This window comes from Xenopus laevis, chromosome 4L (assembly GCF_017654675.1).
Source record: "Xenopus laevis strain J_2021 chromosome 4L, Xenopus_laevis_v10.1, whole genome shotgun sequence".
Classification (NCBI taxonomy): Eukaryota; Metazoa; Chordata; class Amphibia; order Anura; family Pipidae; genus Xenopus; species Xenopus laevis.
In genome coordinates this window covers 51,860,309-51,884,583 of record NC_054377.1, presented here as the reverse complement: position 1 = coordinate 51,884,583, position 24,275 = coordinate 51,860,309, and the positions used below count along the sequence as shown (strand labels likewise).

General features: G+C 38.8%; 2 protein-coding genes and 3 non-coding genes across 7 annotated transcripts in view; all 5 read right to left on the bottom strand.

The window, feature by feature from the left end:
* Positions 1–2,161: 2,161 nt before the first annotated feature.
* On the bottom strand, positions 2,162–21,474 carry LOC121393045 (60S ribosomal protein L13-like). Of its 3 annotated transcripts, none has more exons than XM_041590168.1 (6): positions 21,452–21,474; positions 6,133–6,238; positions 5,339–5,480; positions 4,285–4,458; positions 3,817–3,873; positions 2,162–2,361 (listed from the first exon to the last, which is right to left on the bottom strand). In XM_041590168.1, the coding sequence occupies exons 2-6, from the start codon at positions 6,234–6,236 to the stop codon at positions 2,203–2,205; spliced, it is 636 nt and encodes a 211-aa protein (XP_041446102.1). In that variant the 5' UTR covers positions 6,237–6,238; positions 21,452–21,474; the 3' UTR covers positions 2,162–2,202. The 3 variants fall into 3 exon arrangements, with proteins under 3 accessions (XP_041446102.1, XP_041446101.1, XP_041446100.1); XM_041590167.1 differs by lacking the exon at positions 21,452–21,474 and adding an exon at positions 7,193–7,332 and having other exon boundaries at positions 6,133–6,249; XM_041590166.1 differs by lacking the exon at positions 21,452–21,474 and adding an exon at positions 6,877–6,941 and having other exon boundaries at positions 6,133–6,249.
* Positions 3,921–4,018, bottom strand: LOC121403549. Its single transcript, XR_005967400.1, has one exon. It is a non-coding gene; the product is annotated as a small nucleolar RNA MBII-202 (small nucleolar RNA).
* LOC121403548 lies at positions 4,512–4,589 on the bottom strand. The gene has a single exon (XR_005967399.1). It is a non-coding gene; the product is annotated as a small nucleolar RNA MBII-202 (small nucleolar RNA).
* Positions 5,989–6,072, bottom strand: LOC121403547. Its single transcript, XR_005967398.1, has one exon. It is a non-coding gene; the product is annotated as a small nucleolar RNA MBII-202 (small nucleolar RNA).
* The window catches only part of spg7.L (spastic paraplegia 7 (pure and complicated autosomal recessive) L homeolog), a 27,808-nt gene continuing 13,588 nt past the window's right edge, over positions 10,056–24,275 (bottom strand). Inside the window, exons 10-17 of the mRNA XM_018241499.2 lie at positions 20,441–20,565; positions 18,004–18,106; positions 14,752–14,862; positions 14,387–14,502; positions 13,558–13,714; positions 13,012–13,175; positions 12,742–12,819; positions 10,056–10,971 (exon numbers count right to left, since the gene is read on the bottom strand). Coding sequence (XP_018096988.1) covers positions 10,765–10,971; positions 12,742–12,819; positions 13,012–13,175; positions 13,558–13,714; positions 14,387–14,502; positions 14,752–14,862; positions 18,004–18,106; positions 20,441–20,565 — 1,061 coding nt within the window. The 3' untranslated portion in view covers positions 10,056–10,764. The remainder of the gene's footprint in view (positions 10,972–12,741; positions 12,820–13,011; positions 13,176–13,557; positions 13,715–14,386; positions 14,503–14,751; positions 14,863–18,003; positions 18,107–20,440; positions 20,566–24,275) is intronic.

Below are 24,275 nucleotides of genomic sequence, written 5' to 3'. Positions count from 1 at the left end.
GGGTTCTTATAGCAAGCGCCACGGTCCCATCCTCTTCCTGCTTCTTCTCACAGCTGCGCATGCACAGTAGAGCAAAGTGTGAAACTAATGATAAAGCCGGCTACTTTTATTCTACTGCGCATGTGTCTACCTCAGGAAATTTGAAGAAGCAGAAAGATGAATGCTCCGTGGTGCTTGCTGATAGATTTCTGCTGATAGGTGCGCCGGCCCAGGGTGTCAGGTAAGTAGCATTATAGAGAAGGCAGCCTAACTTTTGGCATCCCCCCAAGTGTAAAATGGCTTTCCTTCCCCTTTAACCTATAGGGTACTCCACAAAAATGTTAAGACGTTAATTTTGATTTCCATCTGCAATTTAAAAGGGACATTGCTTCAGAAATAGATTTGGCATTTGAATGCATGCATGACATTACTTTGACAGGACAATCCAGTGATGTCACTACTCAAGGAAAATGTACAACTGTTACTCCAAATGGATGCCCATTGGTCAAACACAGCTATTGGTCAATCGTGTATTTGCCAAGTATCTTTTCGCACAGCCACCTTAAAGGTCAAACCAACCCAAAAAATTAAATGTGCCTTTAGACAACATAATTCTAAGCAACTTTCCAATATACATTCATTAAAAGGTTTCAGTGCTTTTAAAGTTTTGTAAAAACTATAGCTATTAAAAGCAGCATTTGCTTAACTTTTGAAACAAAGTTGCAAGTCTTAGGTCTGTTAATCAGCTGCCTCGTCTTACATTGTATCATCACTCTGAGCTAGAGTCCTGCTCGGGTCAATTTTTTGGAACCCGTACCCACAACCCGGACTCAATCCACATTCTTACTCACTTGTACCCTCAAGTACCTTACCCGCAACCTGGACCTGCTGACCATCAAGAATCAGGAGGTGCAGTCATTGTAAACCAGATGCGACATCAGAAGTATGCTTGATGAGAGAGAGAAAAAAAAAAAAAAAAGAGTAAAACAGAAGTGCTGTCATTGTAAACCGGAAGTAAACGTGATCAGAAAAAAGGAGTAAAAATCGCTATTGAGAAGACCTGTGGCCCGACCCGCTGAACCGTGTCTAAACCCGCACCCGGAACTACAACCCGCAGGTTTTTGTGGGTAACCTGCCGGTACCCGACCCGCTGCAGGACTCTCGAGTCTGAGCCATCAGGGCAGCAAATACAAAGTGACAGAAACACTGCTTTCCGTAATATTACATACCATTGAATAATTGTAATGAATATATATTGCAAAGTTCCTTAGAATTAGGCAAAAAAATATATTTTTTTGGTTGACTTTCCCTTTTTAATTCTACAAATATAGTGCCTCCAACAGCTTGTACAGTGCAGAATACACTACAAAGCCAGCTGGAGGTGCCAGTATGTTAAGACTGCCTCCTATATTTAATTGATAACTTTATATCCAGACCGGGGCAACTTATTCCTCCAATCAGAAGCACTGGTCCGTATAGTATTTTCCATGGCTCTATTAACTTGCAAGGAAGACATGGGAAATACTAATTGGATGATGGCACTGGTCATCATGGAATAAGTGATTTAATACACTAGGAGCTGCCATACATATTTGCACCACCAAGAGGATTACATTTTCTTTTTCCTTAAAGGTACACAGGCCAACTAGGCACAGTATCCAACTGAATAAAGGGATCATTAATATGTTTGGCTTCAAACAGGACTGGTCAGACAATATTGCTAAAACTGATCAAACTGCCCAGCCAAAGCTGGGCATGTATAGCCAACTTTAGTGTCGCATATTTTTAGCCTGCTGAGAGCTAGAGTAGAGAAGGGTGTTTTGCCACTGCTGCTTATAAATTTAAAACGTTTAATTTATTACGTCAGACAACCAGCCTGGGTGTCTGAAGGAATAAATTCAACTTTTCACTTTTTCTCATCTTAAGTGTTTTGTGTCTGAAAAATGCTTTCATTTAAACCTAACCTATTTTAAAATGTTGCCGACAACAAAAACCTCTATACAAGATATGGCCCAAATGCACAGCCATCAGAATAAAGTCACATGAAAAGGTGCAAAATCTCTTAAGAACCTATCACTCTAAAATTATGCAAATCATGTGATTTAGTATAAATGCGAGCAAGAATGCACTTCGTCAACCACCCTCAGGAGACTCCGTATTTTTTAAAGAAAAAAAGGACAGGTTTTACACCAAGTTTGGAATTTATTAACAGTTCTGGAAAAACTATTTTTTCTTATCCACATCCTGTTCTGCAGCCTCTTTGGCTTTCTTGGCACGGATCCCGAAGAGCCGGGCATTGGCGCGTGCCATACGCAGACTTGCAAAGGCTTTGAAGTTCTTCTCTTCTTCAGTGATGACTCTGGCCTTCTCTTTCTTGTACACCTGGGTAGACACAGAAATTCAATTATGCACAGAAAACCCATCAACCCATGCCAAAGGGTACAACTGCAGTTTAGTATGACAACTATTAACTTTACAACATGAGTGATGCTGGTCAGGATTTAATAAAGTCAGGTAGAAATACAAATTGTATATCAAAGAAACTTTAAAAGTAGAAAACCCACTTATCTTCAGCATCCAAAGATACAAGAGAGTAAAAGGGAAAGTGGGAAGGTAGAAATGTTATGAAAATATAGCACTCTAAATCAAACCATTTACAGCCTATTGGGCAATGTACACAGATTTTTGCAACAAGTTACCGGTGGCTGGTAAGCAAAACGTTGCTTACCAAGGATTTGGATGTTGCTCTCAGTGACCTCAAGCAGGTGCCCATTTTTGAACTCCAGGCTTGGAGGCAAGTTTTGTTTGTATAAAAGATAGGAGTACTGCCAGATTATCCTGTAGGCTGCAAGACCATTTTAAGGTCTTCCAAACAGCCAATCATAGCCCTTGTTGAATATCACACTCACTCTCAGCTGTAAAATATACATTACAATATCTAAACAAAGCAGTTATGTAAATAAGTTGGGGTACCACCCTAAGTGCATACTTGTGCTGTGGTATGAAACTGAAATCGCAAAAGATGTCCCTTATGTATATCTAACTATTTGGACACCTACAAATCAATTTTTACTGACCTAGAAGGAAAATGTAATTTTCATATCGACTTTCTATTGACAGGATCACAGATGGCTTAAACTAAAGAGCTAGAAAAAGATGAAACCTGCAGACTAGAAAGCAACTACATATAAAATGGTGTCCTGTGAACTTTTCTACAGATAACTCTCCAACACAATGTATGGTCAAAAATAATAAAATTACAATAATACAGACTTTTGGGCAGGTCGGGGCTCATTTACAACTGGGGTGACCCACAAGCATCTATCCACTGTGCAGTGGATCGATTATAAGCTACCAGCAAGGGAAGCTTTACCTGCCTTATGTACTACAGACTTACAATACAATAAGCACTATAACACAAGTAACTAGGCCAGGAAGTTAGTTTTATTTTTTCCAATAACATTCAGCTTTAGAGCTAGAGGGTTGGCAATTATATTTCTAGCTCAGGTTTATAAACATAGCTCCTCATTTCCATTCCTTAAAATTTGGTTTGTGGCTTGCCACCTTTTAGAATCGAAATATTCTTGCTATACTCGAGATACCCCATACTAATTCACCTACACATAATGTCTGTATCAGTACAACAGGCAGCTTTAATTGCTAGCTAAGCAAAGTTCTGTGCACTAAGCCATGAACATAATAGAACAACTTTTATTAAACAGGCAATTGCATTTATATTTAAATATACAATTTATGTCATATCAACACCATATTAACAAACAAGACAAAGATTTGTGTATTAAAGCATCCTCTTTCTGAACTTAAAAGTATACTTACGCTGCGGATTGGCATGACTGTTCCCTTCAACTGAGTAGCCAGTTTCAACTCTTCAGCCTAAAGGAAATAACATAAAATGTTATCTTAATACAAACAAGATGACAATTGATATTTCATATCTTCAAGCATACAGTCATCAGCTGGAAAAGGGTTCACCACGATTCATCACAGAACTGCAGAGATTCCGGAGAAAGTGTCATCAACTGACTGCAGAACCTGACTAGGTAGCTAATCCCACAAAGAAACTATTATTGAACTAGGGTGCTATTATATAGTGCTGCATAATATATTGGTGCTTTATAGATATGTGGAAAAAATAAAAAACCTACACAACTGTAATAAGTCAATAAACTAACACTAAGCAGACATAATGGGGAGGGTAAGTTATGCTATGATCCTTATTAACTGTGACCCACAATTTTCTAAAGGTCTGTACTGATAAAGGGAAGTTGTCAAAAGATTGCTTACCGTGCTGTCTCCCTTCTTGGGAGCAGATGGTTTGCGTGGGAAGATGATCAGTTTGGAGCGGTACTCCTTCAGCCTCTGGACATTTGTTTGCAATCCCTCTGTAGATTTGTTGCGGCGTCTTGGGTCAACAGCAATACCAATGGTACGGGCAACTTTCTTGTTGATGCCAGCGGCCTGTGACAGAGTAATTCAGTTTTCAGTAGTTGCACTACAGATCAAAACCGAGAGCCTAAACTGAACAGTCATCAGAATAAAGGGTTCAAGGGAATCATCACAGACATGCAGAGATTCCGGAGAAATTGTCATCACGTGACGGAAATGTACCATCTCTACCAAAAGTTGCTTCAACTGAAACATTACTCAGAATAGCAAATTGAAAACCTAGTACAGGTGAATATTTGCTTACCTGAAACACCAGACCGCTCCTATCAGCAGAAAACTGCACCAGCCCAGGGTTATTCCAGCGAGCACCACGGAGCGATCCTCTTCCGGCTTCTTCTTACAGCTGCGCATGAGCATTAGAGTGAAAAACCCAACTTTAAAAAGCCGGCTATTTCGTTCTACTGCCCCGGGAAATTTGAAGAAAGAAGAAGCCATAAGAGGATCGCTTTGTGGTGCTTGCTGGAATAACCCCATGCCAGTACAGTTCTCTCCTGATCACTGGCCTTGGGTTTCAGTTAAGTAAATACATTCACTTGGGGTGCCTAACATTTGGCACCCCCAAGTGTGAAACTACTTTCCTTCTCCTTTAAGCAGAAGTGCAGTGCCATGCTAATTAGTCAATGACTATAGGGCTGAAGTCTATTGCTCTTACACTGTAGCACAAAAGGTATTTGGAAAACCTTAAAGCAACAGCACCTAAAAACTGACATGAGGGCAGATTCCTTTAAACTATTTTAGAGTTTGTTTGGGCAGTAATATACAGAGGAAGGCCCTGATGTTTTAGCAGTTTAGTCAGTGTGATATATTAAAAGAACAGCCCATCCCATGCACCAGAATTATAATGCATAACCAACAGCTTTGATCCCCCAGCCTTTTGCTGTGAATCGCTTACCTTTAACTCTTCTAAGCTGAAGCCTCTGCCTGCTCGCACCTTGGTGTGGTATCTGACAGTAGGACATCTGACCACCGGTCTGACTGGACCGGAAACAGGCCGCGGGGCAACCAACCGTGCTTTGACCTGTCGTGCCTTGCGTCTGCAAGGAGAAAGAATATGATCAATCAGGTTATGAAATATGAAAATACCTGTCTAAGACAGGGCTGATGCACAAGCAGCCTCCAGCACAGCTTTTTAAAACAGCAGCAAAAGTCCTACTACAATTATTGCAGTATTTTGATTCTATGTGGTTTAGGGAAACTAGAACAGATAGTGTGCAACCTAAAGGCAAGTCGCCCTTCAAGGTACCCAAAACATATATGATTACTTTACAGTTTTTTTTTTTTTTAATCTGACACCAATGTAACAAAGGTGTTATAGTATAGTGAGCATGTCTACTAATAGTGAGCATGTCTACTAATAGTGAGCATGTCTACTAATAGTGAGCATGTCTACTAATAGTGAGCATGTCTACTAATAGTGAGCATGTCTACTAATAGTGAGCATGTCTACTAATAGTGAGCATGTCTACTAATAGTGAGCATGTCTACTAATAGTGAGCATGTCTACTAATAGTGAGCATGTCTACTACCAGAAATGTTTGTCCCTTGCATGGTCTACAGTCATCAGCTGGAAAAGGGTTCAAAGAGGAAATCATCACAGAGATGCAGAGATTCCGGAGAAATTGTCATCATCTGACTGTAGACCGAACATTAGCACAATGGAAGAAAAGAAAAAAAAATACTGCCTACCTGCGGATCTTTCTAGCAGGCTGGTTAAACCAGGTAGTGACTCTCCTCTGCCAGTCCTTATGAAAGTGAGGCTTCAAGATCATGCCATTCCGGCTGGGGGCCATGGCTACTTTATCCCTTAAAAGAATAGAACAGTAACATTGTGAAAACCTGCAGAATGAACTCCCAACATTTTACAACAGCTTTTAATGTTACAAAACCCTGTAATCAAAAACTTGGAAAGTGAAATGTAATGCCCTACAAGTTGCCTGACATACATATATACATACATATACAAAATATAGTCCCACAGTACCAGCAATCAAAACAAGGTTATTTCAGTGGTGCACAATGAAAGTGTATAAATGGTATAAGGAGGATCAGCACACACCGTCTTGTTGGTGAAGAATATTTTTTTTTTTATTGTGAACAAAATGACATCTCAATCCGACGTTTCAGTCCCACCGGGGGACCTTTCTCAAGGACCAAAACGTCGGATTTTGGATTATGTCATTTTGTTCACAATAACAGAAAATATTCTTCACCAACAAGACTGTGTGCTGATCCTCCATATACAATATATAAATATAGATATATATATATATATAAAAAATGACAGGGAAACCGCCTTATGAGCAACTAGTATGTAGTACGAGCTCCAGCCTGAAAGAAACTTCATTGGAGCTCCTGCCCCCAATGGCCGGCTACAGGTCCCTAACAGAGACATTTCCCGGGAGTAGCGAAGCTACTAAAAGTCACAGGTACCGGTAAGAGGCCGGTAATGACCAGAATTGCAGCACAGGAGTCGCGTCACCCTTTACTTTATTAGTTTGCCACGACACCTAAACATTCAGTTCCCAGAACACGCGCATCCCATCAACTACATCAGCAGCAGAAGGCCCGAGCCGGGGCATGAGCCATTTAGTACAGACTTCTAACACCGCTCCGCCAAATAACTGCAACTATATCACGTCCTGGAAGCCAGTGATCTAACTAAGCAGCACACGGTGAGCAAGAGACACAGCTATAAGAGGATGGCCCCGGATAGAATCGGTAAAGCTCGCAGATCTCTACCACATACCTCTACGGGGAGAAAATGGCCGGAAAAGAAAGGAAGAAGCGCCCCGCTGCATCATGGGATATGTACGATTCAAGCCAACCAAAGACGAGGATTTCTGGCAGCCAATCACAAGAAAGGCGACAAGGAACACACTTCCGCTCAAAGGATTCCCACACAGGAGCGTTGTGTCTGAAAAGAAGGAAATGTATCTAGACATGTTCCCTTTGCGTGCTTTATGAAAGTGATGTACATCGGCTGCTCCAGGTTCTGTTCTTCACTGTAACAACACTGAAACACCGCCATTTATTGCCTATAAACAATTTCCAACGCCAAGGCATAGTGTGCAGAGCTGGCAGTTTTTATATTGGTATTTTATCCTCAATGGATTGTGTTAAAAGTGTATTTGGAAAATGCTATGCATGGACAAGACATAACCAAAACAAAATAAATAATTGCTATCTTCTCTTTAATGGGGTATCGCTTTTATAGCTCTACTAAACGACTAGGGCTGCCACCTTTTCTGGGAAAAAAAATACCAGTCTTATATATTTATATTTTTTCCCTTTTAATAACATTGGGATCCACCATCATTTTTACCAGCCAGGCGGCAACCCTACACACGACACAAAGATAAACGAGAAAGCAGGAACATTCTGTTACAGAAAATGAGGTTGGCCTGTAGTGTAATATAAGCTGATGCTACAGGAATGATTAATAAATTCTGATGCTAATTCCACTGGTTTCTGTTCTGTCGTGTAATAATTATCTGTATTCATTATTAATCAGCCTTATATTGTGACATTTATACTGTATATTTTGAGTCAGTCCCTAAGCTCAGTAAGTGACAGCAGCACAGAGCATGTGCAGTGAATCAACAGAAAAGAAGATGGGGAGCTACTGGGGCATCTTTGGAGACACAGATCTTTACTGCTAAAGGGCTGTGGTTGCATTGGGCTGGTACAGAAGCCCAAAACATAATGTACAACATTTCTAGCCTACTAACTTTCGTTGTGGCCTGTACAACATTTGTAATGAGCTGCAAGGCAAAGGATGCAGCACTGGAAAGGTAAGGTGAAAGTGTTTCATACATGGAATTGTAAGGTGGTGATATTTGTGACTGCACATATGCTAAGCCCTTAAAGTGGACCTGTCACCCAGACACAAAAATCTGTATAATAAAAGTCGTTTTCAAATTAAACATGAAATCCAATTTCTATTATTTAAAGCATTCATAGCTGTTGTAAGCTCATTTAAAAATCTCAGCTGTCAATCAAATATTGTCTGCTCCGCCTCTATGCCCTGGGCATAGAGGCGGGGCAGACAATTACTTTCACTTTCTATTCAGCACTTCCTAGATGTCACTGCTCTCCCCACATTCCCTGTTCTCTTTACCATTTAAAACAAGATTCAAATAATTTATATAGTGTAATTAAAGTTCATTTTACTTGACTAATGTGATAAAATAGGATTTTGAATAATTTTTTTGGGGTGACTGGTGCCCTTTAATAAATGAGCCTTACTCCATGTGTTTTATGTGTCATTACAGCCTCTATTTGAGAAGGTAACCCAAGAAAACAGCAGGAAGAGGGGTGGACAGTAGCAGGCCCGGACTGGCAATCTGTGGATTCTGGCAAAGGCCAGAGGGGCTGCTTTAAGATGCCATAGATAGTCATTATTTATTGGGCTGGTCGGGGCTGTTTGTGCCTCCGTATACTTGAAATACGAGAAACTATTTTGAATCCCAGTCCACCCCTGGACAGAGGCATTGCAATGCTGGTGGAAAATTATCAGCAGAGAATCTGCCACACTTTCCAGCAACCAGCATATAATTGTTATTGGACTTCTGAATAGTTTCATTCTCTAATCTGATGCTCAAGCCTATACCCTGTTATCCCATAGACTTCATTTAAATCAAATAATTCACATTTTTTGCTCTGTAAAAATAAAGCAGTACAGGTATAGGATCCCTTATCCGGAAACCCGATATCCAGAAAGCTCCGAATTACGGAATGGTTGTCTCCCATAGACTCCATTTTATCCAAATAATCCAAATTTTTAAAAATGATTTCCTTTTTCTCTGTAATAATAAAATAGTAGCTTGTACTTGATCCCAACTAAGATATAATTAATCCTTATTGGAAGCAAACCCAGGTTATTGGGTTTATTTAATGTTTAAATGAATTTCTAGTAGACTTAAGGCATGAAGACCCAAATTACGGAAAGATCCCTTATCCGGAAAACCCTAGGTCCCGAGCATTCTGGATAACAGGTCCCATACCTGTACCTAGATTCACTTTCACATTTTTCTTCTTGTTTTAAACAATTCACCTAAATATTGAATAACTCATCTGGCTGATTATTCTCACCCAAATTAAAAGAGCCCCATGATTTCTGTGCATTGCAAATCATTCATTGTATCATTCACCCCAGGTCCCGAGCATTCTGGATAACAGGTCCCATACCTGTACCTTGTACTTGATCGTAACTAAGATGTAATTAATCCTTTACTGGAGGCGAAACCAATGCTTATTGGGTACAATAATGGACTTTATTTCTTTATGTATCGTAGCTGCTTACTTAAAGTTAAAATAACCTGGGGGGGGGACATTTATCAACACTGGGCAAAATTGCCCATGGCCATTAACCAATGGCAACCAGATTGTTGCATTCATTGTTCTACTTGCAGATGGCTTTTCAAGCTAATCATTGATTGGTTACTATGGATAACTGCCCATGGGCCCAGTGTTAATAAATGAGCTCAACCGTCTGAACAAAAACTTCAATTTATTTTCTTATTTCTGTTTAGTATGAGCAAGAACTGCGTATTGCTTCCACTCCTAACAGGAAGTAGAGCTCTTTTTATTGATTCACATCACAAGTTTTATTCAGCAAAAAAATTTTATTCAGCAAGAACCTCCACAAATAAATTATATACTTCAAAATTCATAAATGGTCAGAATATGAAATCAAAAGCTTCCATATGGTACAGACAGAGCTTATTAACTTGTGTTACCATTGGTGTTACATTGATGATTATTTTGCCAACAAAACACCTTAGAATACAAGTCAAAGGGCACTAAAATATTCCTGAGACTAAGTTTTCTTATAATTTCTACAGTTTTAGCCAATAATTACATACTAGGCCTTGGTTCATATACACAAATGAACTTGGGATCAAGCTAAAATGTTGGAATAGATCAACAGATAACAGGCCATTTATTTTGGTTCAAGCTATGTTACCAAATTAGCTGACAATCAGGCACTGTCTGCTGCCTACCTTCCTCCTACCTAGGACAAAACGGCTTTTATTCTTAAATGTAATATGAACATATTAGTGAAGTATTACATCACCAGTGGGATGTAAATTAATGTAATGTAAATGTCACAGTTTGCACACAGAACTGTTGCAGAATTTCAGGACATACAAATGTATGATAAAAACTGCAGCTGCAAGAGAAGTCTCTGCAGTGAAATGCCTCCATAGATGTATCCATATATTAGATGTTTCCATATATTAGATGTTATGACATCTAATCAGTAGAGTTATGTTGCATCACACAGAGTTAAAGTGTTCATCTTTTTAATGGCAAATGTCAGACAGTATTTAGGTTTAGCTCTTCTTCCTCCCTTGGAGGTGGAGGTTGACGTGGCTCTTCGTCTCCACTATCTTGTTTGTCTTTCTCTGCTTCAATCCAGCTTTGTGGAGCAATCATCTTTTTGGTTCCATAGGGAGGAGGCCCAATGAGCTGCTCAATGTCATCATAGTTTATAACTTCCCTCTCTAACAGAGCATTGGCCAACTAAGAAGGGATAGAAAGACAATACAGGCAATTATAATGGAAACCAGGGATTTTAGAAGGTCTTTGCATTCAATGATACTACAATAACCACACAGTAACAATAACAAGTCAGCAGGGAGATCATATAGAAAACACACACACAATGGGACTCATTTATAAACACTGGGCAAATCTGCACCTCTGCAGTTACACAGCAAACAAAAAACATTAATTTGCTTTGTTCAGTGAGTAGGAGTAATAATGAAAGCAATTCTCCGAGTGGTTTCTGTCTTTTACCCTGTAGTAGTAAATGGAGCCCAATAATTAGGTTTTACTTTAAACCTGTTCCTACAACACAGAGTGGGAAAAATACATGTATATTCACAAGGGTTTTAAGGTAATATATACCTTTTTTTTAAATATAAAGTACATCCATTTTGGTTTAAAGGGGACCTGTCACCCAAAACAAATATTCAAAATCCTATTTTATCACATTAGTCAAGCCAAATTAACTTTAACTGCACTATATAAATTATTTGAATCCTGTTTCCTACAATCTGGGAATTCATAATTATAGCAAGCATTTTTTATTAGAGGAAAAGTTAACTCTTACACCAATAAATAAATACTCAGACTCTGCAGTCACGCAAGGTATCGGTTAGTTATAATAAAGAAAAGAAAAAAGGAACCATGTTTGGTAACTGTATCAACACTACACCTCTGAATTTCACCCACCTCTCTCCACGATTAGTTTCAGTTTGTTATGCAATTTAAAGGAAACCTTAATTGTTACAATAACCCAAACAGAAACAATACCAAGTGTAAAGGTTCTTATTAGAATTAATTGTTAAAGGTGTTTGAAGCTGAATACGGCATATGATTTGTCATATTCTGCAGAGAAGAGTCAGTTTCACTAGACTTTAAACAATAAGCAACTTTGTAACGTGTTAATCTGGTGTTATCAGTTCATTTCAAAGATTGTCAACATAGTTTCTGTTTGGGTTATTGTAACAATTAAGGTTTCCTTTAAATTGCATAACAAACTGAAACTAATCGTGGAGAGAGGTGGGTGAAATTCAGAGGTGTAGTGTTGATACAGTTACCAAACAAGGTTCCTTTTTTCTTTTCTTAATTATAGCAAGCAGGCAGGAGCCATTTTGTGGACACTGTTATTAAGCCAAGCCTTGCATCATCTCAGAATCTTGTTTGTGCACCAGAATGGGGAACCCGATGTCCATCCCAATGCCCTGGATACACAATTAAATGGTGAAGAGAGAGAGAGGAATGTGGGGAGAGCAGTGACATCTAGGAAGTGCTGAATGGAAAGTGAAAGTAATTGTCTGCCCCGCCTCTCTGCCTAAGGCATAGAGGAGGGGCAGACAATATTTGATTGACAGCTGAGATTTTTAAATGAGCTTACAACAGCTATGAATGCTTTAACAAAAAATAAATTGGATTTCATGTTTAATTTGAAAAGGACTTTTATTATAAAGCTTTTTGTGTCTGATAGGTCTACTTTAAAACATGGTGACATAAGTTTTTCTGCAATTCTCATGGACAATTGTACAACTACATTGGCTTTATCGATAACGAATGAAGCATCTCACTAAGAACGGTAGTAACTATTTTACTTCTAAGGAAGAGCCAAACAAAATATTACTATTTTCAAAGTAGCTGGTCAGTATAGTGTCCCCTCAGGGTTTGCCTAGTCAGCATTTATGCTCAGTGCCAATTTAGGTTCAGGTATATGAAGACATAGTCAAGATGTAATAAGACATAAGACACACTTACCAAAAGCATCTTGTCCCTATTATCCAACAACAGCTTTTCTGTTCTCCTGTAAGCTGTGGAAACAAGCAATTGGGCTTCCTGCAAAATATAAAGGACAAGTACCAAATCTAGATGTGTTCTATGTATAAAATGATTCGTTAATTCATAGATCTTTATTTAGGGTTTTTTCTCTCTTTAGTTAAAGAAAGAATAATAAATAAAAAAAATACCAACAATCTGATACTTAGCAATAATACATTGTATATATTGCCACCATTTGCCCACACTTACACGGTCCATCATTTCCTGCAGGCCTTGGCTAAATGGTCTTCTCCCAATGCCAGGCGTAGATTCGCTATCAGGGAAAGACACCTGACCAATTCTAGGTACCATGCCATATTGCTTCACCATGGCATATGCTATCCTTGTCACTTTCCTCAAATCATCCTGCGCTCCTGCAAATCATGGAGAAATACACATAACTTGATATGCCTGGAACAAAACCAAGAGTAACAATACGATTAACTTATTTGTCAATCAAGGGTATATACTGAAAAATAATGATAACAGCAGCTTAAAAACTATTAAGGTCCAATAAGCTTGAGCCTGACCTAAGCCGGAGTTAAGAAGAACCTGTTATCGTGTTAGCCCACAGTGCATCATATATCCCTTTCTTGGAAAAAAGGCATATGGCCACTAGAGGTCTCTTATGCATTGACCTATTAACCATATAGAAGTGCTTGGTAGCCAATTTTTGTTTTTTGAAGCAAGGTATAAGGTGCATTGCATAATAAGCATCTGACATGATCATAATTAATTATATGCTATTTGTTTTACCTGTGGTGACCTTATTGAATGTGATAGCTTCAGACACTCTGCCACCCAACGCCATGCACATCCTCTCTAGCAGTTGCTCCTTGGTGTATAAAAATTGCTCTCTTGGCAGTATCTGAGCAAAGCCAAGTGCTGCATTTGTCCTAGGTGCTATAGAGACCTGCAGAGATCACAAGCTTTATTAGTTTATACTGCAACAACACTACCTAGTACAAAACAGCTGTAGACAGAGTAACTAATAATCAACTTAAAACTACATTTCCAAATGCTGTAGACCATGATACTTAAAGAAAACATTCCAACTGGTTCAGGTGGGCAATTGATCAAGCGTTTTGTTCTGTCTCCAGTTTGAAATTAAAATTCACCCTATTAATAAAGTAGCATTTACACTAGCAATCAAGCAGTTATTCCACTGGCAGATGAATAAAGAGGTTCTGGATAGAAAGATAAGAAACAAATCTAGCCTCAGAATGAATGAAAAAAAAAAAAAGGGGCATGTTTCTCTGTCCTGTGAATGATGGTGGAAGAAGGTCATAAAAATAGGCAAGTCAGCACCTGGAGAGCTGAATTGCTACGTTCAATAAAACAGTTCATTTTCTCTTTATTTCTCATTATTCTTCTACAATAAATATTTGCTGCTGAATTACAATTTCCAGCATAACTGTATGAATAAGAAAAGGGTAAGTGAAATTCATGGTAGAAATGACAGAGATGGGGGGTGGTATAATTTACATGTTTCTCTGGATAAAAAGTCCACATTTTGATTTTTCTAACATCCTGACAAAGCCAGGACATTAATTTATGCAAGCCAGAATCACTGTTATGGAACTACCTTCATGACGGCCTCTGTGTGCTCAAGCAACCATCCAACCAGGGCATGACCAGATTCATGGAATGCTACAACGCGCCTTTCCTCTTTTGACATGATCTTGCTCTTTTTAGCTGTGCCTATAGATATAAGAGAAACAAAATATTAGGCTGTTCATGCACGACCTGACTATTGAGATATATAACTAAGTGGGCAGAGGGTTAACTGCATGAATAGTATAAAATTGCCTCAAACACTGACAAATTGTACTGATCAACTGACTGATAACCAGAGTCGTAGGTTGCTCAAGGATTCCATAATGCCTCAAATTTCTAGTATGGAATTCCGAACATCTTTTATAGCTCTTTTAGGAAGGCATTTGATCTTACCTGCAATCACTCGTTCAACGGCATATTCAAAGTTGAAAGTATCAACGGATTGATGGCCTTCCCGGGCAGCGTGCAAAGCCGCTTCGTTGCAAATGTTGGCAATATCTGCACCTGGAAAAAGGATACAAATTATAGCGAGGAATTACAAAAGGCTTGCTTTACAAAAGAAGAAGACATTTCAGAATAAAATCCAGCTGATACAGCTGATTTAATCACCAATCTTTTATCACAGCAACAGGCTGACATGTAGAACAGAGATTCTTGGTTTGCATAGGGGCAGAAATCAAAAGACATTTTTTGAATGCTTGGGTATAACATGTTTTGTAAGCCCTTCCTAGGTTCATCTGGTTGGACAAAGCTGTGTCTACCCTCCCTGTTGCCCTAGTGTAAGTTCGGAGCAAGTGAGCTATATCGAGTGTGCAACTTCCTTCCCTAAGGAGTCCTGGGGTTTGAGCAGGAGGAAGGAACTACAGATCCTAATTACAAAGTCCAACACCACCTTTGGAAGAAATTCCGTGGTTAGTTGCAATACTACGTTGCCAGCTGAAAGATGATAAAGGGGGGCTTACAGGAAAATGCCACCAGCTGTGAGAAGCTTCTGCCCGAGATGACATTCAAAAGGAACACAGCCGTAGCTGTTAATGTAGGCCAAAATGGTCCCAAATTGAGGTCCCAAGGTGGAATTGGCTGTCAGTATTGGGAAGCCAACCACATGGTACCTTGGAGGAAAGACATAGGGGTAAATTTACTAAATGGTGAAGTGGCTTACGCTAGCAAAAATTCGCCAGCGTGACGTCATTTTGCCACTTCGCCGACTTCGCAACGGGTGCTGGTGTAAATTCGCTAGCGAAGTGGATATACTCTAACGCTACTTCGCACCCTTGCGCCAGGCGAAGTTGCGCTCTGGCAAAGGGACGTTCCTGAGCTAATTCACTAAGTTGCGGATTTTTGTGATCGTTACCTCTTGCGCCAGACTTTACTTTGCCACCTCAGACCAGATGAAGTGCAATAGAGTAGATAGGACTTGCTTAAAAAAAAGTCCTAAGACTTGCGTAAAAAAGGCTGGCGTCTTACTTTTTTGTTAAGGGTGAGAGGCTGAAAAAGATCGTAAATTTTTTTGGGGGTACCCTCCTTCCCCCCTACATTTCCTAACATATGGCACCTAAACTATGCAGTGGGCACATGTATAGGACAAAATAACAACTCTATTTTATTTTATGAAGGTTTTCCAGGCTTGTGTAGTGTAATGTATTTGCTGCTGCATATACGGCCATTGTACTTTAACTGCACGCCGTATGCAAATTTGCCATCACTAGCGTAACTTCGAACCGCTGATTGTAACATCGCTAGCGCAACTTCGCAAATGATCGGTAAACTACCCTTTTGCAGATAGAGGGAGTGTAAGCAGTTAGTAATGAACACTAAACCTTCAGTGTCTCGGTCTCTGTCCAACCGTACAGAGACAGAGGGTAATCTGTAAGAATATATGCATAGCCAGTCAGCAGTGCCCAACAGCGATGACCCTGGTGTTGTGAGTTGGGGCAAAGCAGGTACCATCCACCCAGGGTACTGGGAGCTCAGCCTGCAAACCTCCATGGAGCAGAAAGGCAAATGGACATAGGGAAAGGAAAAAAAAAACATTCCAATGGCTCTAGAACAGGGATCCCCAACCTTTTGAACCCGTGATCAACATTCAGAAGTAAAAGTAGTTGGGGTGCAACACTAGCATGAAAAATGTTCTTGGGGTGCCAAATAAGTGATGTGATTGGCCATTTGGTAGCCCCTAGGTGGACAATGGCCAGTCAACCTAGATTGTGGCTCTGTTTGGCAATGCACCAGGTTTTTATACAACAAAAACGTACCTCCAAGCATGGAATTCAAAAATAAGCACCTGTTTTGAGGCCACTGAGAGCAACATCCAAGGGGTTGGAGAGCAACATGTTGCTCACGAGCTACTGGTTGGGGATCACTGCTCTAGAAGAAACATTCCCCCTGTGTGGCATTGCACTGGAAGTAATCCATACCACTGCTCCTGGCCACCTAGTGGCCATGTTCCTTCTGCAGACACTAAATGAAAACTAAAGCTGGCCATAGACGCAAAGATCGAGGATTCGTACGATTTTTGGACCGTGTGTGGAGAGTCCCAACATTTTTCGTCTGGCGGAGATCGGTCGTTTGGTCGATCAGACAGTTTAGAACATTTCTGTCGGCTGCCGATAATATCTCTGTATGTATTGACGATCGTACGATTTTCAGTAGGAGACTATCACTAGCTTTTGTCGGACATAACTTTCGTACGATTGCTGTCGGGGGCAGAACATCGGCTGATCTGTTCTTTTCTACTTTATCTATTTGATCTGAATGGTAAATGGCAGGTCGGGAGATGGGGAAGTCCGATCGTTCAGGATTCGTATAATCGGATCTTTGCGTCTATGGCCAGATTAAGGGCAGAGGAAAGTAGGCAGGGGATGCAAGAGGAGGTGCTACTTTAACATTTTAGTACCCTTTCTCCAAGGTGCAGGATCTTCATCCCCATGGTGCCTGCAGAGTTATTAAGAATGTATCTGTTAGTGATTTATAAACCCGGGCAAGTTTGCACCTGGGTAGTAAACCATGACAACCAGTCAGATGTTTGTTTTCATTATTCTACCTTCAGCTGTCTTAAAATACTAATCACTAATTGGTTTCTATGAGTTACTGTCCATTTGCAAATCTGCCAAATGTTTGCAAATGAGCCCCAGACCTGTGTTAGACCTGACAGTGAAAGATCACTGTCTATTAGTTTAGCTACCCACAAAGTCAGCCAACGCTGATTAGTGCCAAAACAAAATAAGTGTAAACTAGTTTTTGTTTTAGATATCTATATTTATCTGATGCATAAGGAAAAAAAGCTGAATGCAACTTTTGTAAGGTAACCAATCCTAGATCAACTACTTTCCTCTGTAGAACTTGTTCAAAGTCACTGACTTAACAACTTATACTTCGTTCTGGAAGAGAAGTGATGTTGACTATAAAACAAGACTAGTTTTCTGCATGACTGAATAAAAATCCCCTTTAATTATATCTTCAGTGCTTTCTGTTTTTTCATTTGTTTAAGGAATAAACCTTTATTTCATTAAGTCAAGCCGCCATAATGTTTAGAACATCATTTGTATTAAATAAAAGAGAAAGACAAAAGAGAGAAAGTTTTTCCAAAAACAAAAGTTTTTCATAACATAGTATTAATTCTTTAGCACAAGCAAGTAAAGTTACCACTGAATCCAGGGGTGAGCTCTGCCAGACGCTGTGAATAAAAGCTTCCAGGCTGTGTCAGCTTCAGGCTCTTCAAGTGCTGCTCAAAGATCTCCCTTCTCTCCTGAAACAGAGATTATGGCTGAGCCAGAAATACAGCACCACGGCATCACACAAAATTGAGGGAATTGTATTCACAGTTGACAACAGGTATAAAAGAGTAGCTAGTTTAATTATATGCAAACGGATTTGCTTTGTGTGTATGTAAAACTGCATGTGTTGTATGATATATCTGAGAGGGGTTTAACAGGTAAAATTTGTCTTGATAAATGTCTTAGAACCCTGACGTAAACAAAATATCTTTCTCTCATTAATTAATTTTTCATTGTTTATTTTTGTTTAAAATGCAAAATAAAAACCTATATGGCTGCTCAGAAACCGGCACAACTAGCATTAGGATTCTAAGATGGGAAACTCCACTGACAACTTTGAAGGCCTCGATTATTACTACTATAGAGATGCTGAACTTTTAGGCTGATTTTGTAAGTTCAGTATATGAAATATAGCATTTCTAGCCATATTCATTTTTAGAGTTTAGTTCTCCTTTAAAGGCAAGTGCATCAAAACTGACCAATGTTTCAGCTATGCTAGAAGTAAAGTAAATAGTGAACCATTCGCCACACACGAAGGCTGTCTAGCAGAGCCAAAACCATGGTCAGTTTTAATGCACTTGCCTCCTTAAATAAACTTATATAACTTCCCACTGGAAATGAATAAATAATTATATATTTTGTATAGTGTAGTGACACATGGGAATACATAAATTTAACGGCTATGTAGTATATGCAAATAGAGTTCCAGGCTAGTTGATGACCCCATGAAAGCAGCAAATTAATCTAATGGTCATCCCAGTTTTCCATTTTTAATGATAACCACAATTTGAATAGCCTAATTACTCAGCAGGGTAGTCCCTCACAGGAACGAACAAGTTGATCTGTAAAATATTTTTAGATGGAGATGGGTTGGTTAGTGCTAGTGTTGTAGCGTCCCTACAAGGAAAATCAAATGCACTGGTGGGGGGCTCCAATTTGTTAGGCAAGTAACAGTGAATAAAACAACTGTACTTTATTTCTCCAGGCCAGAGCTCCTGTTCTATATAAAATAAAAAAAAAAAAAACATCTGGGAATTCATTTAAAGGGATCCTGTCATCGGAAAACATGTTTTTTTTCAAAACGCATCAGTTAATAGTGCTACTCCAGCAGAATTCTGCACTGAAATCCATTTCTCAAAAGAGCAAACAAATTTATTTATATTCAATTTTGAAATCTGACATGGAGCTAGACATTTTGTCAATTTCCCAGCTGCCCCAGGTCATGTGACTTGTGCCTGCACTTTAGGAGAGAAATGCTTTCTGGCAGGCTGCTGTTTTTCCTTCTCAATGTAACTGAAGGAGTCTCATTGGGACATGGGTTTTTACTATTGAGCGTTGTTCTTATATCTACCAGGCAGCTGTTATCTTGTGTTAGGGAGCTGTTATCTGGTTACCTTCCCATTGTTCTTTTGTTTGGCTGCTGAGGGGTAAAGGAAGGGGGTGATATCACTCCAACTTGCAGTACAGCAATAAAGAGTGATTGAAGTTCATCAGAGCACAAGTCACATGACCTGGGGAAGCTGGGAAATTGACAAAATGTCTAGCCCCATGTCAGATTTCAAAATTGAATATAAAAAAAATCTGTTTGCTCTTTTGAGAAATGGATTTCAGTGCAGAATTCTGCTGGAGCAGCACTATTAACTGATTCATTTTGAAAAAAATGTTTTTTCCCATGAGAGTATCCCTTTAATCACTGCATACCGCAAGGGATGCTTGGGAGAACAAGCCTAATTCTGTAGATTGAAGGCTCTCACAGGTAAGGCACTCCGATCCTGTTTTGTACTCTGGTAGACTTGACTCCTGTTTTTTTGTTAAAAATGTATGAAAAGCACTGTGTAGCTTTATGATGATGATGATGGTTGGTCTATTTTTTTGTATTTTACAGAGAAGGGTCATTTCATTCACCAGTGATGTGGCACCACCAGTGCATCTGAATTTCCTTGTCCTTTAAACTGGTTTGTAACAGCAAGTATAAACCTGCATACTGTAAGAAGGCATATGCAATGTTTAAACTGTAATCTGGACACAGTAGGGGCAGGGATTGTAACATTAAAATATAAATACATTTTAGAGCTATGTAGGAAAAGATTTCCGCAGAACATCACAGACATATACAGCAGCTGTACTTTAATATCACACATAAAAGTATTATGCAATAAAATAAAAAAAAAGGAGTTTTACTCATGCCGTAGTAAAAACATGGAAATTATACATATTTCTGTGTTTATTTCTTGACAAAGCCCCTTTAGCACATTCTTTCACCTGCAGCATTAATGTTTCATTAAGCCATATTTGCGTCAGTTTACCTGTAAGGTAGGAAGGTCAATAAATATATGTCTGTCCAGTCTTCCTGGTCTCATCAGTGCATTATCCAAGATGTCGGCACGATTGGTGGAGGCCAGCACAATAACGTGGTCAGTAGTACCCATCCCTGCAGATTAAACATATGGAATTTTCTATCAAAAATGTTTCTGCATCAGGTGTCTTTCTGTAATTTAGAATAACATGCCTTAGGTCTAATAAAATCATTTAAACATTAAAATAACTTGGTCCCCAAAACACATTACTGGAGTGCACCAAAGGGTGCAAAGGAGAGAAGTAAAGAAATAGGAAGTATAGGATTGTGTTCTAAATAAAATCCATTTGAAAACATTTATCATGGAGTCAAAAGCTTAAAGGAATCCTGTCATCGGAAAACATGTTTTTTTCAAAACACATCAGTTAATAGTGCTACTCCAGCAGAATTCTGCACTGAAATCCATTTCTCAAAAGAGCAAACAGATTTTTTTATATTCAATTTTGAAATCTGACATGGGGCTAGACATTTTGTCAATTTCCCAGCTGCCCCCAGTCATGTGACTTGTGCCTGCACTTTAGGAGAGAAATGCTTTCAGGCATGCTGCTGTTTTTCCTTCTCAATGTAACTGAATGTGTCTCAGTGGGACATGGGTTTTTACTATTGAGTGTTGTTCTTAGATATACCAGGCAGCTGTTATCTTGTGTTAAGGAGCTGCTATCTGGTTACCTTCCCATTGTTCTTTTGTTTGGCTGCTGGGGGGAAAAAGGGAGGGGGGTGATATCACTCTAACTTGCAGTACAGCAGTAAAGAGTGATTGAAGTTTATCAGAGCACAAGTCACATGACTTGGGGCAGCTGGGAAATTGACAATATGTTCAGCCCCATGTCAGATTTCAAAATTGAATATAAAAAAATCTGTTTGCTCTTTTGAGAAATGGATTTCAGTGCAAAAGTCTGCTGGAGCAGCATTATTAACTGATTCATTTTGAAAAAAATGTTTTTTCCCATGACAGTATCACTTTAATCTCTCTAAGTGAGAGGCCAGAGAATAAAAACCGTATCACAAAACATGTGAAAATAACACCAGGAGCCCCAAAAACACTGTAACATGCCACACATCATGTAACCAAGCGGATCTGTTTTTTCAAGTGGATATTTATTTTTCAAGGTTACAGCTGACACCTTTTACACAGCTTCCTATTTGAGCAATGACTGGTAGTTTGAATTGTTACTCTTTGTTGTCGAAAGGATTTTTTAAATTTCAAAACTATATTGACTGCTTCTTTCATCATAAAGCCTGCACAACATAAATTTATTGACAATTCAATTTTACCTAGCAGAAAACCTATTATAAAGAAACTATTAGGAAAGAACATTATACTTAAAGAAAAGAAAAAAGCTGTTTTTTTTCCTTTGCTTGGCTCTTATAGAATGTTAACTATTCTGAAGAAGAACCCTAAATTTGGGACTTTTCTACTTTTATGTATTAAAAAAACCCGATAGAATTTTTTTGGCACTAACATGTCAAAAAAAACCCAGCAAAATACAAGGCTTGATTAAGATTAAGTACAAGGTACTGTATTTACAAAGAATAAAGGGAAATTGTAAAATAAGCACTGCTGCTTAAATAGAACTGAAATGGCATTACCAAATTTGGAGCTTTCTGGATAATGGGCTTCTGGAATAGATCCCATTCCTTTACTATTACATTCTGTAACATGTAAACTTATACATTTTATTTCATTTACAACCTTGGAATACATAAAAGCCAAAAAATAACCTGTAAAATATATCTTTTAAAACTGGTGCTTAGTGCTGACATTATTCCGTATAAGACTGAGGATAAAATAGACTGTATAAAAGCACTCTGCCTGTGGCATTATGCCTTTACTTTGTTTTAATGATTATCCTTACAATTTATAACATTATTCCATAAATAAATGGTTTCTTGCCTTGATTAGCAGGGGAACACTTATATTGTCTTTGCTGGTCTGCTGACTAAAACAATTACCGGTATTTCATAAGTGACACATGCAGGTACAGCAGAAGATAATGCTGCCACCAAATGTTCCGTCACAAAAAATGCATGAACTTATTTTTGTTCTTTTTTATCAGTTCATCAACAAACACTTGTAGACATTTTGCCTTAAGAGTTACATGAAAACGCAGAATGCTTATGTATTATAATATGAATCATTTTGATTGTTTATTATTTTTTAATATGCCATTCTGTTAAAAAGAAATCATTTTGTAACAAGCTTAATAAGTTTTCCACTGAATGGTGTATTTAACAGCTAGACACAAACAATTGCGTCTCTGGCTTCCTTCATGGGATTTCTACAAGCCAGTATTAGGTCCCTGCTTCAATGATGTATTTAAAAAAAAAAAAAAAAACTGTTATATTTTTCATAATTAAGGATACCAAGGTTGTAGAATGAGTTGGTAAGAGTGGGACACAAGAAAGGGACATAAGAAAAATCACACCATTTGCAGTGTGAAAAGTCAGCCTTGAATCCAAGGCTAACTGTTCCAGATCACTGTTATTTACTGGATGCTTTTGTTATAATTGTAAGGAAAGCAAAGCAAGGACACGATCATAGATGATGGATGAACTACTCGCATAGCAGCACTACCCTTGTTTATATGAAAGAACAAAATTGTGGGAATTTGGGAGACAGGCCATGGAATTAGAAGTTAACTCATACATTTAAACTCACATAGAGACAACAACATTGTTTGTTTAACTAGAGACCCAATTCTTGAAATTTGAATGACAAAGCAACCATGATCCACTGAGGGCGTCAATTTGTTAGGCACCCCAAGTGAATCATCTGTATGTTTTTTCCCTGTGCTAGTACTTTTTTTTTTTTTTTTTTTAGTAAATAAATGTACTGCCTTGGGGGGGAAGTCAATCAGTCAGTAGGCTAAGTCAGAAGAGGGACACCGGGGAAAGGTTAAATGAAGAAAGGATGGTAGAGTGTAAGTGTAATCCTTTTCCCCAGGCAAATGAGTACTTTTTTGTACAGATATTGAACCTATTATCCAGAATGATCAGGACCTGGGGTTTTCTGGATCTTACTGTAATTTAAGTCTTCATATACCTTAAGTCTACCAGAACATCATGTAAACATTAAATAAATACAATAGATTGGTTTTGCCTCCGGTAAGGATTAATTATATTAATTCAAGTACAAAGTACTGTTTTATAACAGAGAAAGGATAAAACTTTTCTAAAAATATGGATTATTTGGCTAAAATGGAGTCTATGGCCATTCCGTAATTCAGAGCTTTCTGGATAACGGGTTTCCGGATCCCATACCTGTACTGTCCTTTAAGAGAAATTAAAGTGCCATCAACACAAAAAAGTTCAAATACTTTACAGTTTATTATTGTACCTGTCCTGCAAGGGCAAAGGCACACTAGGCATATGCCCCACTTCTCTCCACCTGCGTTTTGGAGGCAGACGGAGAGAAGAGGATGCGCTCCAATACGCTTTCATGTTTGTCTGCACTAACAGGCACAGCACTGGCCTGAGTGCAGCTAAGTGGAATTCAGCCTGAAAAACACCTTGGAACAGGTGATATATGAAAATATTTAACAACACTGGGGAGTTCTATCAGTAACTGTATGAATAAAAGAAAATAAGTAGAGAAGGGAAATCTGAACAGAGAATAACATGACTACCTTTTACTGCAGTAAGCGAGGAGCCAAGATGTACAGAATTAATGTGGCCATTTCATTCCTGGACTAGATCCATTCCATTACGTCAAGTCTCTCAAAGAGGATACCATTAACAAAAATCAAAGGACAAAGACTTCCTTGTCAGCAGCCTCCAAGGACTTG

Excerpts from the sequence above, each read along its gene's own strand:
- LOC121393045 (XM_041590168.1), bottom strand. The coding sequence starts at position 6,236 with ATGGCCCCCAGCCGGAATGGCATGATCTTGAAGCCTCACTTTCATAAG. Across the intron at positions 5,481-6,132 it reads CCTGCTAGAAAGATCCGCAG|ACGCAAGGCACGACAGGTCA; the intron begins GTAGGCAGTATT and ends TTCTCCTTGCAG. Across the intron at positions 2,362-3,816 it reads CAGTCATGCCAATCCGCAGC|GTGTACAAGAAAGAGAAGGC; the intron begins GTAAGTATACTT and ends GTGTCTACCCAG.